General features: G+C 43.0%; 1 protein-coding gene across 4 annotated transcripts in view; it reads left to right on the top strand.

Annotated features, from left to right (window-relative positions):
* LOC109901936 (disintegrin and metalloproteinase domain-containing protein 15) overlaps positions 1–15,524 on the top strand; it is a 40,214-nt gene that overhangs the window by 1,861 nt on the left and 22,829 nt on the right. For all 4 annotated transcript variants that reach the window (XM_020497953.2, XM_031786889.1, XM_031786888.1 and 1 more), the window contains exons 2-8: positions 4,628–4,731; positions 11,846–11,922; positions 12,171–12,249; positions 12,401–12,477; positions 13,979–14,192; positions 14,352–14,417; positions 14,569–14,640. In XM_020497953.2, coding sequence (XP_020353542.2) covers positions 4,628–4,731; positions 11,846–11,922; positions 12,171–12,249; positions 12,401–12,477; positions 13,979–14,192; positions 14,352–14,417; positions 14,569–14,640 — 689 coding nt within the window. The remainder of the gene's footprint in view (positions 1–4,627; positions 4,732–11,845; positions 11,923–12,170; positions 12,250–12,400; positions 12,478–13,978; positions 14,193–14,351; positions 14,418–14,568; positions 14,641–15,524) is intronic.

Here is a 15,524-nt window from a genome sequence, read left to right on the forward strand (position 1 = left end):
GGAGACTGGTTAGGTCACTCCAGGACCTTGAGATGCTTCTATGGAAACACTCCTTAGTTGCCCTGGCTGTGTGTTTCGGGTCGTTGTCATGCTGGAAAACCCAGCCACGACCCATCTTCAATGCTCTTACTGAGGGAAGGAGGTTGTTGGCCAAGATCTCGCGATACATGGCCCCATCCATCCTCCCCTCAATATGGTGCAGTCATCCTGTCCCCTTTGCAGAAAAGCATCCCCAAAGAATGATGTTTCCACCTCCATGCTTCACGGTTGGGATGGTGTTCTTGGGGTTGTACTCATCCTTCTTCTTCATCCAAACACGGCGAGTGGAGTTTAGACCAAAAAGCTCTATTTTTGTCTCATCAGACCACATGACCTTCTCCCATTCCTCCTCTGGATCATCCAGACGGTCATTGGCAAACTTCAGACGGGCCTGGACATGCGCTGGCTTGAGCAGGGGGACCTTGCGTGCGCTGCAGGATTTTAATCCATGATGGCATAGTGTGTTACTAATGGTTTTCTTTGAGACTGTGGTCCCAGCTCTCTTCAGGTCATTGACCAGGTCCTGCCGTGTAGTTCTGGGCTGACCCCTCACCTTCCTCATGATCATTGGGGCGGCAGCGTAGCCTAGTGGTTAGAGTGTTGGACTAGTAACCGAGAGGTTGCAAGTTCAAACCCCAGATTTGACAAGGTAAAAATCTATCATTCTGCCCCTGTTCCTAGGCCGTCATTGAAAATAAGAATTTGTTCTGAACTGACTTGCCTAGTTAAATAAAGGTAAAATAAAAAAATTATGCCCCACGAGGTGAGATCTTGCATGGAGCCCCAGACCGAAGGTGTTTGACCGTCATCTTGAACTTCTTCCATTTTCTAATACTTGCGCCAACAGTTGTTGCCTTCTCACCAAGCTCTTTGCCTATTAACCTGTAGCCCATCCCAGCCTTGTGCAGGTCTACAATTTTATCCCTGATGTCCTTACACAGCTCTCTGATCTTGGCCATTGTGGAGAGGTTGGAGTCTGTTTGATTGAGTGTGTGGACAGGTGTCTTTTATATAGGTAACGAGTTCAAACAGGTGCAGTTAATACAGGTAATGAGTGGAGAACAGGAGGACTTCTTAAAGAAAAACTAACAGGTCTGTGAGAGCCGGAATTCTTACTGGTTGGTAGGTGATCAAATACTTATGTCATGCAATAAAATGCAAATTAATTACTTAAAAATCATACAATGTGATTTTCTGGATTTTTGTTTTAAATTCCGTCTCTCACAGTTGAAGTGTACCTATGATAAAAATTACAGACCTATACATGCTTTGTAAGTAGGAAAATCGGCAGTGTATCAAATACTTGTTCTCCCCACTGTATATATATATTTATTATAACATAAATATAGGACAAAACACACATCATGAGAGACAACACTACATAAAGAGAGACCTAAGACAACAACATAGCAAGGCAACAACACATGACAACACAGCATGGTAGCAACACAACATGACAACAACATGGTAGCAAAACAACATGTTACAAACATTATTGGGCACAGACAACAGCACAAAGGGCAATAAGGTAGAGACAACAATACATCACACAAAGCAGCCACAACTGTCAGTAAGAGTGTCCATGATTGAGTCTTTGAATGAAGAGATTGAGATAAAACTGTCCAGTTTGAGTGTTTGTTGCAGCTTGTTCCAGTCGCTAGCTGCAGCGAACTGAAAAGAGAGCGACCCAGGGATGTCTTTTCTTTGGGGACCGGAAGAACAGGTGTGACTGGCAGAACGGGTGTTGTATGTGGAGGATGAGGGCTGCAGTAGATATCTCAGATAGGGGGGATTGAAGCCTCAGATGGTTTTATAAATAAGCATTAACCAGTGGGTCTTGCGACGGGTATACAGAGAAGCCCAGTTTACAGAGGAGTATAGAGTGCAGTGATGTGTCCTATAAGGAGCATTGGTGGCAAATCTGATGGCCGAATGGTAAAGAACATCTAGCCGCTCGAGAGCACCCTTACCTGCTGATCTATAAATTATGATCTTTGTTTTGAAGGTGTTCAGATCAAGGTTAAGGGCAGAGAAAGCTTGTTGGACACTAAGAAATCTTTGTTGTAGAGCTTTTAACACAAAATCCGGGGAGGGGCCAGCTGAGTATAAGACTGTATCATATCTTGGCAAAGGAGAAATGCTCACTAACAAGGATGTAAACAAATGTGTGCACAACATTTGAGAGAAATAAGCTTTTTGAACATATGGAAAATGTCTGCAGTCTTTTATTTCAGCTCATGAAAAATATAAACACAACATGTTTTGTTCAGTGTATAGTTGAAGTCGGAAGTTTACATACACTTAGGTTGGAGTCATTAAAACTTGTTTTTCAACCACACAAATTTCTTGTTAACAAACTACAGTTTGGGCAAGTCTGTTAGGACATCTACTTTGTGCAAGACACAAGTAATTTTTCAAACAATTGTTAACAGACAGATTATTTCATTTATATTTCACTCTCACAATTTCAGTGGGTCAGATGTTTACATACATTATGTTGACTGTGTATTTAAACAACTTGGAAAATTCCAGAGAATTATGTCATGGCTTTAGAAGCTTCTGATATGCTAATTGACGTCACTTGAGTCATTTGGAGGTGTACCTGTGGATGTATTTCAAGGCCTACCTTCAAACTCAGTGCCTCTGTGCTTGACATCAGGTGAAAAATCTATTGAAATCAGCCAAGACCGCAAACAAAATTGTAGACCTCCACAAGTCTGGTTCATCCTTGGGAGCAATTTCCAAATGCCTGAAGGTACCACGTTCATCTGTACAAACAATAGTACTCAAGTATAAACACCATGGGACCACGCAGCCGTCATACCGCTCAGGCAGGAAACGCTTTCTGTCTCCTAGAGATGAACGTACTTTGGTGCGAAAAGTGCAAAAAACAGAAAAGGACCTTGCGAAGATGCTGGAGGACACAGGTACAAAAGTATCTGTATCCACAGTAAAACGAGTCCTATATCGACATAACCTGAAAGGCCGCTCAGCAAGGAGGAAGCCACTGTCCCAAAACCTCCATAAAAAAGCCAGACTACGGTTTGCCACTGCACATGGGGATAAAGATTGTACTTTTTGGGGAAATGTCCTCTGGTCTGATGAAAGAAAAATATAACTGTTTGGCCATAATGGCCATCGTTATGTTTGGAGGAAAAAGGGGGATGCTTGCAAGCCGACGAACACCATCCCAACCGTGAAGCACGGGGTGGCAGCATCATGTTGTTGGGGTGCTTTGCTGAAGGAGGGACTGGTGCACTTAACAAAATAGATGGCATCATGAGGAAAGAAAATTATGTGGATAGATTGAAGCAACATCTCAAGACATCAATCAGGAAGTTAAAGCTTGGTCGCAAATGGGTCTTCCAAATGGACAAGGACCCAAAGCATACTTCCAAAGTTGTGGCAAAATGGCTGAAGGACAACAAAGTCAAGGTATCACAAAACCCTGACCTCAATCCCATAGAAAAGTTGTGGACAGAACTGAAAAATCATGTGCGAGCAAGGAGTCCTACAAACCTGACTCAGTTACACCAGCTCTGCCAGGAGGAATGGGCCAAAATTCACCCAACTTATTGTGGGAAACTTGTGGACGGCTACCCGAAACGTTTGACCAAAGTTAAACAATTTCAAGGCAATGCTACCAAATACTAATTGAGTGTATGTAAACTTCTGAGCCACTGGGAATGTGATGAAAGAAATAAAAGCTGAAATAAATCATAATAATAATAATAATAAATCAATCTATTATTCTGACATTTCACATTCTTAAAATAAAGCGGTGATCCTAATTGACCTAAGACAGGACATTTGTACTCGGATTAAATGTCAGGAATTGTGAAAAAACTGAGTTTAAATGTATTGGATAAGGTGTACGTAAACTTCCGAATTCAACTGTACATAGGTAGGCTATTGTGAAATGGGCACTGGGAGGTGGTCTGCTGCTTGTTAGTCCTCGAGACACCTGCCAGCCAGCCAGTCATCTATAACTAGCCTAATACAGGCTCTGGACAACAGTTGTACTAGGAACGGACAGGGTACACAGAGCCTCTTGTACTGAAGTTAATGCAGCTGTGTCTGTTTTATGTGTGTGTGAAGAAAGGAGTCAGAAGATATGCCTGCTAAGAAACAGAGAGCATGAGCTGTTATAAGCACATCTGGCATCACTGATTGGTTTGTGCAATTAGCTTGACTTGTACATGCTGAGTTAAGATTGTGATGCTGAGCTTTTTTTCCTGGCATATTGAAACCATTTAATGAAAATTGTAGGTTTCCTGCATTTCCTACCCTAAGCCTGCATACCACATAAATTTTTCCTTACGACTAAGGGATATCCATCTGGGATATGGCTGACTTTATCTTAGCATTAGCATTGCCCCATGGGGAAGGGGGTTCACTGACTACTAGGGCTGGGTAATTGGTTGCCATTAGCTGAGAATTTAGATTTTAGGGTCACTACTGGCATTAACAAAATAGTTTCTCCATCCACTGATGTTATAGTATCAAAGTGATTTATTCATCTGAATATAGCGCCTCAAGGGACATAAGACAATATTTTCCTATGAATCCCATCTCTCCCTGTCCCCAGGTCCAGAGCACCACCATGGTAGTAGGCACGGCAAGCCACTGGAGAGGACCAGGCCCTTTGTGGTAGTGGACGGACACAATAGAAGTCTGAGTGAGGCCTTGCAGGTGAGAATACAGACATCAAGAGAATGTGTGTGTGAGAGTATCGTTCTACACAGGGCCATACACATACATACTATTACTCTGGTCCTACTTCCATTACCTGCTTTCTATTTCCATGCTTACATGTTACCATTCTTCATTCAGTGATCCCAGATTACTTTTATAAAGTGGCCTTTATTTTTTTAGTGTCAGAGGTTAATAACCATTCTATTTTACAGGTCCCATAAGAACTCCTAATTTTAAACTGCAGTTTTCTATCTCAAACTAACATCAAACCCACACCTGGTTATTCCAATTCCAATGTGCGGCTCACATTTTTTTTCTATTCGAAGATCGTCAGTGTTATAATGTTCTCCTCTCTGGGTGGAGTGAGTGATATGGGGGAATTCTTCAGGATATGATTTCAGACCTCCTGTCAGCTGCACAGGAAGTGTCTGTCCTCTTAAAGTGCCCCAGTCCCCCCCACCTTCTTCAGATCATAGTTTTTATTCAGGAAGCTCCCTGTAAAATATGTCAAGGCGCCTACTTCCTTCCTCTGTTATATTAGCACAAAAAAGGAAGCCAGACAGCAGACCCCCCTCCTTTCCACACACACACACACACACACACACACACACACACACACACACACACACACACACACACACACACACACACAGAGGAAAGTAGAGAATAAGAGCATGACAGGGCTACATTTTTGCACATCACTTTTTAAGCCAGCTACTGGATCGGAGTGTTGACTTTCAAAAGGTTGAACCCCATTGTCTCCATCAGGCACCTAGATGTTTGTTTACTGGTTTCAAAACACACCAGGGCACTGCACTGTCATACAAATAACACAGTTGAGTGGGCCTCATTGGCTAAGACTCAGCAGAGAGTCACTCCTAATTCTTACATTATTGTGCGGTTTATCCTCTGAATCACTGCAGTCATTGATGAATGAGTAGCCGTTTTGCACTTGTCATGAGATTACTGCACCCACAGCCTACTGCTCGTACTGACGAACATAACACCAGTGATTCACATATTCACTCAAAATACATGCAACGTGTAACCATGGAAACCGGGATCTGTTTTTAGATTGTTTGTCAGAAATGAGAGGAAAGGTGGGGGATGGTGCCATATGGGAGGGGTGTGACTGTGTGTGTCTGTTATACAAACTTTGTCCGTCCACCCTCATCAACACCCACCCATCCCCTGAACAATGTAATTCCTGTAACGTTTCATTTCCCCGTCCAGGGTATACAAGTGATAAAGATCACTCCAACCCGAGCCAAGTGTGACCTTAGAAGTTAGAGCCACCACTTGTGCTCTAAATAACACTAATTAAAAGTATTGAAATTCACCACTGAGTGCACTTACTTGAATGTAATCCCCATGATAGTGTGCAACTTCATCACGTTAAATGTAGATCTTTTATTTGTCTAGCAAAACATGATTAGCTATAGATAAGATGATCATAAATGTTCTCTCGAGGCAAAAAATATCTGAGTGTATATTCTTTGCATATCACTACCATGCTACAAATACAGATTATTATTTTACAGTGCCTTGCGAAAGTATTCGGCCCCCTTGAACTTTGCGACCTTTTGCCACATTTCAGGCTTCAAACATAAAGATATAAAACTGTATTTTTTTGGGAAGAATCAACAACAAGTGGGACACAATCATGAAGTGGAACGACATTTATTGGATATTTCAAACTTTTTTAACAAATCAAGAACTGAAAAATTGGGCGTGCAAAATTATTCAGCCCCTTTACTTTCAGTGCAGCAAACTCTCTCCAGAAGTTCAGTGAGGATCTCTGAATGATCCAATGTTGACCAAAATGACTAATGATGATAAATACAATCCACCTGTGTGTAATCAAGTCTCCGTATAAATGCACCTGCTCTGTGATAGTCTCAGAGGTCCGTTAAAAGCGCAGAGAGCATCATGAAGAACAAGGAACACACCAGGCAGGTCCGAGATACTGTTGTGAAGAAGCTTAAAGCCGGATTTGGATACAAAAAGATTTCCCAAGCTTTAAACATCCCAAGGAGCACTGTGCAAGCGATAATATTGAAATGGAAGGAGTATCAGACCACTGCAAATATACCAAGACCTGGCCGTCCCTCTAAACTTTCAGCTCATACAAGGAGAAGACTGATCAGAGATGCAGCCAAGAGGCCCATGATCACTCTGGATGAACTGCAGAGATCTACAGCTGAGGTGGGAGACTCTGTCCATAGGACAACAATCAGTCGTATATTGCACAAATCTGGCCTTTATGGAAGAGTGTCAAGAAGAAAGCCATTTCTTAAAGATATCCATAAAAAGTGTTGTTTAAAGTTTGCCACAAGCCACCTGGGAGACACACCAAACACGTGGAAGAAGGTGCTCTGGTCAGATGAAACCAAAATGGAACTTTTTGGCAACAATGCAAAACGTTATGTTTGGCGTAAAAGCAACACAGCTCATCACCCTGAACACACCATCCCCACTGTCAAACATGGTGGTGGCAGCATCATGGTTTGGGCCTGCTTTTCTTCAGCAGGGACAGGGAAAATGGTTAAAATTGATGGGAAGATGGATGGAGCCAAATACAGGACCATTCTGGAAGAAAACCTGATTGAGTCTGCAAAAGACCTGAGACTGGGACGGAGATTTGTCTTCCAACAAGACAATGATCCAAAACATAAAGCAAAATCTACAATGGAATGGTTCAAAAATAAACATATCCAGGTGTTAGAATGGCCAAGTCAAAGTCCAGACCTGAATCCAATCGAGAATCTGTGGAAAGAACTGAAAACTGCTGTTCACAAATGCTCTCCATCCAACCTCACTGAGCTCGAGCTGTTTTGCAAGGAGGAATGGGAAAAAATGTCAGTCTCTCGATGTGCAAAACTGATAGAGACATACCCCAAGCGACTTACAGCTGTAATCGCAGCAAAAGGTGGCGCTACAAAGTATTAACTTAAGGGGGCTGAATAATTTTGCACGCCCAATTCTTCTGTTTTTGATTTGTTAAAAAAGTTTGAAATATCCAATAAATGTCGTTCCACTTCATGATTGTGTCCCACTTGTTGTTGATTCTTCACAAAAAAATACAGTTTTATATCTTTATGTTTGAAGCCTGAAATGTGGCAAAAGGTCGCAAAGGGGGCCGAATACTTTCGCAAGGCATTGTAGTTAGTTCAAAAGAACTACGAGTTCCTTTTTGATGAAATGCGTGTAACTCCCAGCCCAATTAGGATCTCAGATTGATTATACGTGAGTGAGATATTAAAGAAGAAAACATGCCAGTCACCACAGTGTTAGTTTCATTTCTTATGGTGGAGCAGGCGACTTGTGTCCTCTTGGGAGAGGCACTTGACTTGACCTGAATAGCTTCTGTCAACGTTGAACCATGAATAGATCTACTTTGTCAAACAAACTAACTTTCAGACAGTTGCCACATTGATGTTGGAAATAAATGTTCTAAGAAGAAAATACAGACATGTATGACATGTTATTATTAGCCTCCACACCAACTTGGTTATGAATGGATTTGTGACACCACACACACACACAACTCTGATGTGTAAGACGTACAGCAGCGAGCTTCAGCTTAAGGAGGGGACCTAATTCAGAGCACGATCGCTCTGTGTTGACAGTGAGCATTTCTGCCACCCCAACCCTTTACCCTACCATTAAGACAGCCGTGTGTGTGTGAGGGGGGCATTATTGTCTTACACGCAAAGCATGGTAAGACTGATTCTTTACATAAGGGGGGGCCCTCTTATCTACTTAAGAAAGTGTCTGTAGGGAAAGTGTTTCACTAGGGTGTGTGGTGTATTGAGCCGGGTAAAGAATGGTCTTGAGTTAATCCCCAAACGGGGTCGTGTTTATAAAACCAGATCATTCATTATACCCCAAAAGTCATTCAAATCACTGAGTACTTCTCTAAGCAAAAGTGAAGGTAATGCAAGTAGGCAGGCTACTAGTTAAATGGGAATTAACTTGTTTCCTATTGGTGAGGTTAGTTCTGGATATCCATGCACAGCAGTAAAGAAACAATCAGAGGCAGACATGAGTTTCAGTGAAGTGGTTTTCACTCTTGCCTTCATATCAGCATCTGTTGAACATTTATAAACCAGGACGTGTTGACGATCTGGTTCATTGATATTAATCAGTCAAGTGCTAGGGAAGAGGAGAAGAGCCAGCAAACACCACATTCCCTTTGGGACTGGAGTTGAATGCGACACTCCTCTACCTCATGTTGCCCATTGTACATTAATTTACTTTGTTGTGTACCCCTTTGCATTACTATAACAAGTCATGAACTAACCCAGAGATTTCCCTCAGATAGTAGACAGGCACACTCCATTCACATGTCCAGACTTGATCCATAAACAGGATCCAGGGCTGCTCTGGGTCAGACTAAATAACAGAGAAGCACAACAGGGACTGAGGAAGACCGACATCCCAGGAGCTGACTGATTGTATTTCCCTCCCTCGCACTCGTCAGTTGAGCTGAAAGAGCTGGAGAGGAATCACGACTCGCCCTGTCCCTCCCTTCCTCCGTTACACCCCCTCCGCCCCTTTTCCCCTCTCCTCCTCCCTGGTTTATTTCTTCTGCTCTGGGTCACAAGCAGCTCTGGGTCTGAATGGACCCCACCCAGCATTCATGTGGCGGTGAGCTCATCTTGCTACTAGCAGGAGGTCACGGCCTGGGATACTTACCTCACTGAAGGAGAGGGGGGAAATAAGAGGAGAGGGTGAAGGTAGAGAGTGGGGGAAGGAGAGGTAATGGCAGCAGAGATGGAGTGGACATGGTTGTCGATAGGATAAAGAATGACAGAGGTGAGAGAGGTGAAAGTGAAATGCCAGTGAGAGTGAAACGAGAGACCAGTTGCGAGTGTGAGGTAAAGATTCAGAAGGAGGAAGAGGGAGAGACGAGGAGAGAAATGTAAGAGAAATTGTAATGCTCAAAGAAGAGGGAGAGGGTGAGAAAGGGAGAAGTGAGTCAATGACAAACAAAGTGTGGAGAGGGTGGGTGTTTCTTGGCTGAGCTCCAGATATTTGGGTGTGATCCTCCACTAGAGCCCTGAACAGATGTAGCTCTGCTCTGCTCTGGAAGGAGCCCTGTTTCTACTCTGACCTCTCTCCCCAAAACCACAATCCAAGGCAGCTTGCCAAAAGATGCAGATGTTTGAGAGAGTGTGTACATGTGCTGTATGTCTTCCTATCTCTTTCTCTCCCTATCGCTTTCTCACCCTTAATCTTTATTCTCTTTGGACACATAACTGACATGACTGTAGTTTGTTTTTTTCCTTGTAGTTTTTAGCCAGATCTCCACCATTGTGCCTAGAGTCTTTGTTGGTTACCCATTGGACTCTTGCCCTGGCGGTACAAAAACACAGGTCCACCCAACATAACTCAGTCACACTCTCCTTACATACTGTGGTGAATGACCTCACCGAAGCCCTCTGATTATAATAAAGACTATAGAAACTAGAAATAGACCAGAGTTATATTTTCATTCAAATGTATTGGAAATCCCCCTCAATTATCACCATCTACTTCTGGGATTCTTCTTGGATTATGATATTCTTGGATGTGGAACCAGTTATATTTTGTACATATCCAATGACTTGGTTCCAGTGTGAATATTTATGTTAGTACTAATAGCCTCTTAGAGCCTATGGTACAGGGACACAGTTGTATGTGTCATATGAACCATGATGTTGTTAAAGTATTTCTGGGACTGTGGACAGTAGAATACTTCTGAGTGAATTGGGTGTAAGTTGTTCTTGGACTTGGGTACCCGGCAATGACACTATCCAGCATGGTTTTCGCCGGTCCACAGAAGATTTAGACTCTCTGGTTACTCATAGTCACTAACCGCTACTTGGAACTGAACAGACCTCTCTGGCATACTGTCACCACCATTACCTTACTGCCTGTACCATTTCCAAGCCTGATCCCCTGCCAATTCCTGTCAGTTAGCTGGAGAGGAGGAAGCAGCACTCTGCGGTGGGGAAGGAGGGAAGCGCCAACAGGAAGGGTTTCACTTACTCACTGTCTTCATAGGTGGAGCCGTTAAATGCGCTAGAAAATGACTGAATGGCAGGAAGAGAGACGATGTTCGTTCCCGCTGGGGGGGAATGACTGTAATGAGATGGAAAGGCATGGGGAAATGGACATGAAAAGAGGCAGAGGATGTCATTTACTCACCGCCGCCTCTGCATTTGGTGAGAGAAATGTGCAGCAGGCAAATGAAGTCCATTTATAGCCTGGTCCTTAGTGCCTATGAGGGGTAACCCTGGCTGACAGTCTGATTCAGCTCATTTGGGCTCTAGTATTGTGCTTAGGTGCCAGTGCCAATCAAGGACTGGGTGCTGCACGCATTTAGAGACTGGGTCTATTTTAGAGAGCATGCAGGTGTACGCGTTGACAGGTAGTGCTCAGGGGGGGCTGCAGCCATAGACAAAGTATAACTTTAATCGCACCATCTCATTTCATGTCCGCTGACTGGTTTGATGGGATGAGTATTGATTGGCTGAAGGGATTCAAAGTATATAGTATTATCCAATTTGAGCGTTGCGTAATAATGGAACTTTAGTGCGGAGAAAGGATGAGCGCTCCATAGCTGTCTACTACATCTGAAATGTTGTCCATCAGCCTCTAAAGGATATAGGTCATTGTGTACATAACATGCTCTTTATGAACTATGCAGGACTTCCTACGCCTCAATCCTTTAAACTTCACAGGGTTAATAAGAAAGACCACATGGTGGTACTGGATATTACTGCTGTTTCACTAAGGAGATTGCCCCTTTGCCCCGTTTGCCACTTCAAGCTGCTCTTGGCTGCATTCGCTCATTAAGACACTCATCACGTGCTAATCATGAGTACACCATGTTGAAACATTGAGTGATTACAACAACAGAAAACAAAGTAATTGCTGGAAAGATTTTGTTGGACAATGAGTTAATTTGGTCACACAAGGTCCTTGTTCCCCTTTAGCACAACAGTTGTTAGGGGGAAGTGTCCAACCGAATTTTCATATTACAGTTAGTTCAATTATCCACTGACTTATGAGGCTCAAAATCACAGTACAAATTACCAGGTGTATGTTTCTTTTCCTTTCACAGAACGGTCACCCAGACAAGCTACAGTGTGGTCTTCAATTTGGAGGCAGCATCTATCTTTTGGACCTGGAGAAAAACCAGTAAGCTCACTAACAAAAGATACTCCATTTTAAAATATCAGAAGACTAAAATATATGTAATCATAAGCTTTAGCTATCTGAATGGGGAGTTGTGATGCAGAAATGCCCCAACCTTTGCCATCGTTGAGTTAAGACTTCATAGTTTCATAAAGGGATTTATCATCAACAATAAAATGTTCGGACTTCAGACAAATCTTCAGAGGAAGTAGTCTGAATGAATGTACAGTAACCCTGTCCTCTCCCTGCAGTGCTCTCCTGCCCAAGCCCCCCAATGTCTTCTACTACCTCCCTAATGGCACTGGGGTTTCTTTAGAGGAGAGCACAGTGGTAAGTAATGTGTTGTAAATGTTCTGATTTGTTATAGGTAGAATTGTTAAAGGGGTTGATATGAAAACGGCAAGTTAGTTCATATGAGCTTGGATAATAATGTCGTCCTTATATTATGTTGACTACTCTCTCCCTGGTTGTTATCTCCTAGACTCACTGCTACTACCACGGCTCAGTGAGGGGCTTCCCACAGTCCAGGGTGGCTCTCAGTACCTGCTCTGGACTCAGGTAATAATATCAACTTGAACTCTCTGTCGAAACTACAGGATGGTATGCAGCCTGTCAAAATTAGGGTCATTTCCACTCTGTCACTATCCAAAGGAATGTACATTTTCACAGGAACTTCACAAGCAAAGCAACAGCATGCAAACAATGTTCCGTGTAGATGTACCCAGTCAACATTCTTGATTTGAGAATGGTGTCCATGGAAGTGAGATCATACAAATTCATACTATGTAATCATGCCTTTTAGGTTTTCCATTATGAAATAGAGCCTAACAGCTCAATAGGTTTACCCGCATGACCTTATGACCGTAAGCATATCAAATCAAATGTATTTATATAGCCCTATATATATAGCCCTATATAGCCCTATAGCTTCTCCTGACCCCTTCACTAGGGTTGGAACCTCCACGGATCTCCTTCCCCCTCGGTTAGTAGAACATTTGATTCATTATTGTTTTTTCATGTCCATTTACTGGGTTTTTATGTATTTGCATCTGTGTGTGAATCTTGCAAAGATGCAGCATTCAGGAAAGACAGATATTATTTCAAGTTTATTTCATGTAAATATATCATTTGTCAGGATATAATATGAAAAAACACTTCCTCATGTTGAACTGCTGAGACATGTTCCGACTACACATAGCTTGTGGCTGTATGTCACTTGAATTTCAGTTTGTGCCTCTTCCTCTAAATTTTAAGAAACCACAATGAAACACGATGGCACAATAGACACGAAGGCACATAAATCAAATCAAATCAAATTTATTTATATAGCCCTTTGTACATCAGCTGATATCTCAAAGTGCTGTACAGAAACCCAGCCTAAAACCCCAAACAGCAAGCAATGCAGGTGTAGAAGCACGGTGGCTAGGATATGCATTTCATTATCTGTTATGTAATGGTTCATGCATTTAAAACCAGTAAAGTAATATAAACAGGGGTCAGCCTTATCCCACTTAATCGCCCTCCTCAGTTACTCCCTTTGTGGTGCACTATATGGTGAACCTATTATTATAAAGGGGAAGTCTTTACTAAGGGCACTTCATCTTTGCCTGCAGTACGAACGACGTCATGGTTATGTGAGCGTCATGGTTACGTGAGTGGGGCGGAATGATCGACCGTGAGGTGGCTTTAATCCAATTCAGATTAATCAGAAAGAACTCTGACCTCCTCAAGCATACTAATCACCCGATTTGAAAAAGCGGCAGTTTTAATCTGGGGTCCCTTCCGCTGACTTGGATACTTTAGGGATATCCAAATGAACTTGGCGGAAATTTTATTTAGAGTTGGAGTTATTTAGAGCTCTTTACTCATGTGGGAAGACCGTGTGGCCATATACTTGGTTTAGGGTCATGTTTATGTAGAAAAGGTCATCTGGTTGCTAGCAGAGCCTTGAACAATGTCCTCATCTGAAGTAACTGTATTTACTTGGAACTTGGACAGCATTTTCTGCCCCTGTTGACTCCCTGTTGAGTGAGTCCCTGTTTATTCCCCTCTCCCTCAGGGGTGTGGTGGCTATCAACTCCACCCTGAGCTTTGAGCTGCAGCCTGAGGAAGACCATGAGGAGGGGGCAGAGGAGAGTGGAGGGGAGGAGGAGGAGGAGGGGATGCACCTGCTTTACTCCACCAGACCTCTGGAGAGGGGTAGTGTTGGGGGCTGTGGGGTGTCCCATACACCTGTACCCCCCATCCACATCCCACCACAAGTCCCACACAGGGTGAGAGGGGCTGGAAGCACAATCAAATGTTTATCTAGGGATTGGAACTACTAATGTTTTCGCCACTGCTGAAAATACCATACTGACTTCCCTGAATTGTCGACAACATACTGTACATTGGCCCGAATGTCTTTTGTTTACACTTTGCTTTTTTTGCAGAGTAAGAGGGACATTCTCTCCGAGACCAAGTACATAGAGCTTGTGCTTGTAGCTGATCACGAAGAGGTAATGTACGATAAGGCTAATGTACGACAATGCCCCTTAGTGTAAGCAAGGCACTGACGTAGCTGCACTCTGAAGAGACCCCAGTACATTTAGACCAATCCCATCATGTTCTGTCTCTATTGTCCTAATCAATAACGGTTCTTTTTTACAGTACCTTAACTACCAGAAAATCAACAAGACTATCATCTATCGAATGCTGGATGTGGCCAACCAAGTAGACTGGGTATGTAACCTAATATTAAAGTGGTACTTAACAAAAGCCACATCTCAATAAGTGGTCCAGGTAATTCGTGACATGGCACAAGTGGGGGGGGCCTTACTTTTTCTGTCATCTACTGCTTCTCTATTGTTCCTCAAGCAAGCGGGAGGCTGACGATATCACATATTCCCAACAGACCAACTCCTTGAATGCCCTACTCCTTGAAGTTTGCAGGTGTCTAAAAAACATTTATTTTGCTAAAAACACATTTTTCACCCTTTAGTGTGTGTACTTTACTGTATTTATACTTGGGATATTGCTTTTCAAAAGTAAAATAAATCGCTGGAGGATGTCTAAGTATTAACCATATACACCCAGTTTATTAGGTACAGCATCCCGTTCATAAAAATGGTTCGCTCCTACAGACAGTGTGTCACGTGGCTTTCTGTATATAGCATGCAGACTGGCATCAAGGCATTCAGTTACTGTTCGATTGAATGTTAAAATGGGCAAAACGAGTGACCTAAGCGACTTTGAGCGTGGTATGATTGTCGGTGTCAGGCGCGCTGGATCCAGTATTTCAGAAACGGCTGGCCTCCTCGGCTTTTCACAAACGACAGTGTGTAAGATTTACAGAGAATAGTGTGACAAACAAAAAAACATCCAGTCAGCGGCAGTCCTGTGGGAGAAAACAGCTCGATGAGCGGTCAAAGGAGATGGACAAGAACCGTGCAAGCAAACAGGCAGGCCACAAACAGGCAAATAATGGCTCGGGATTGCATCTCACACACAACTCGTCAGTCTTTTTTATGGATGTGCTATTACAGCAGACGACAACACCGGGTTCCACTCCTATCAGCCAAAATCAAGAAGTCGTCTCCAGTGGGCACGCTATCACCAACACTGGA

Source organism: Oncorhynchus kisutch, linkage group LG13 (assembly GCF_002021735.2).
Source record: "Oncorhynchus kisutch isolate 150728-3 linkage group LG13, Okis_V2, whole genome shotgun sequence".
In the NCBI taxonomy this organism is placed as follows: Eukaryota; Metazoa; Chordata; class Actinopteri; order Salmoniformes; family Salmonidae; genus Oncorhynchus; species Oncorhynchus kisutch.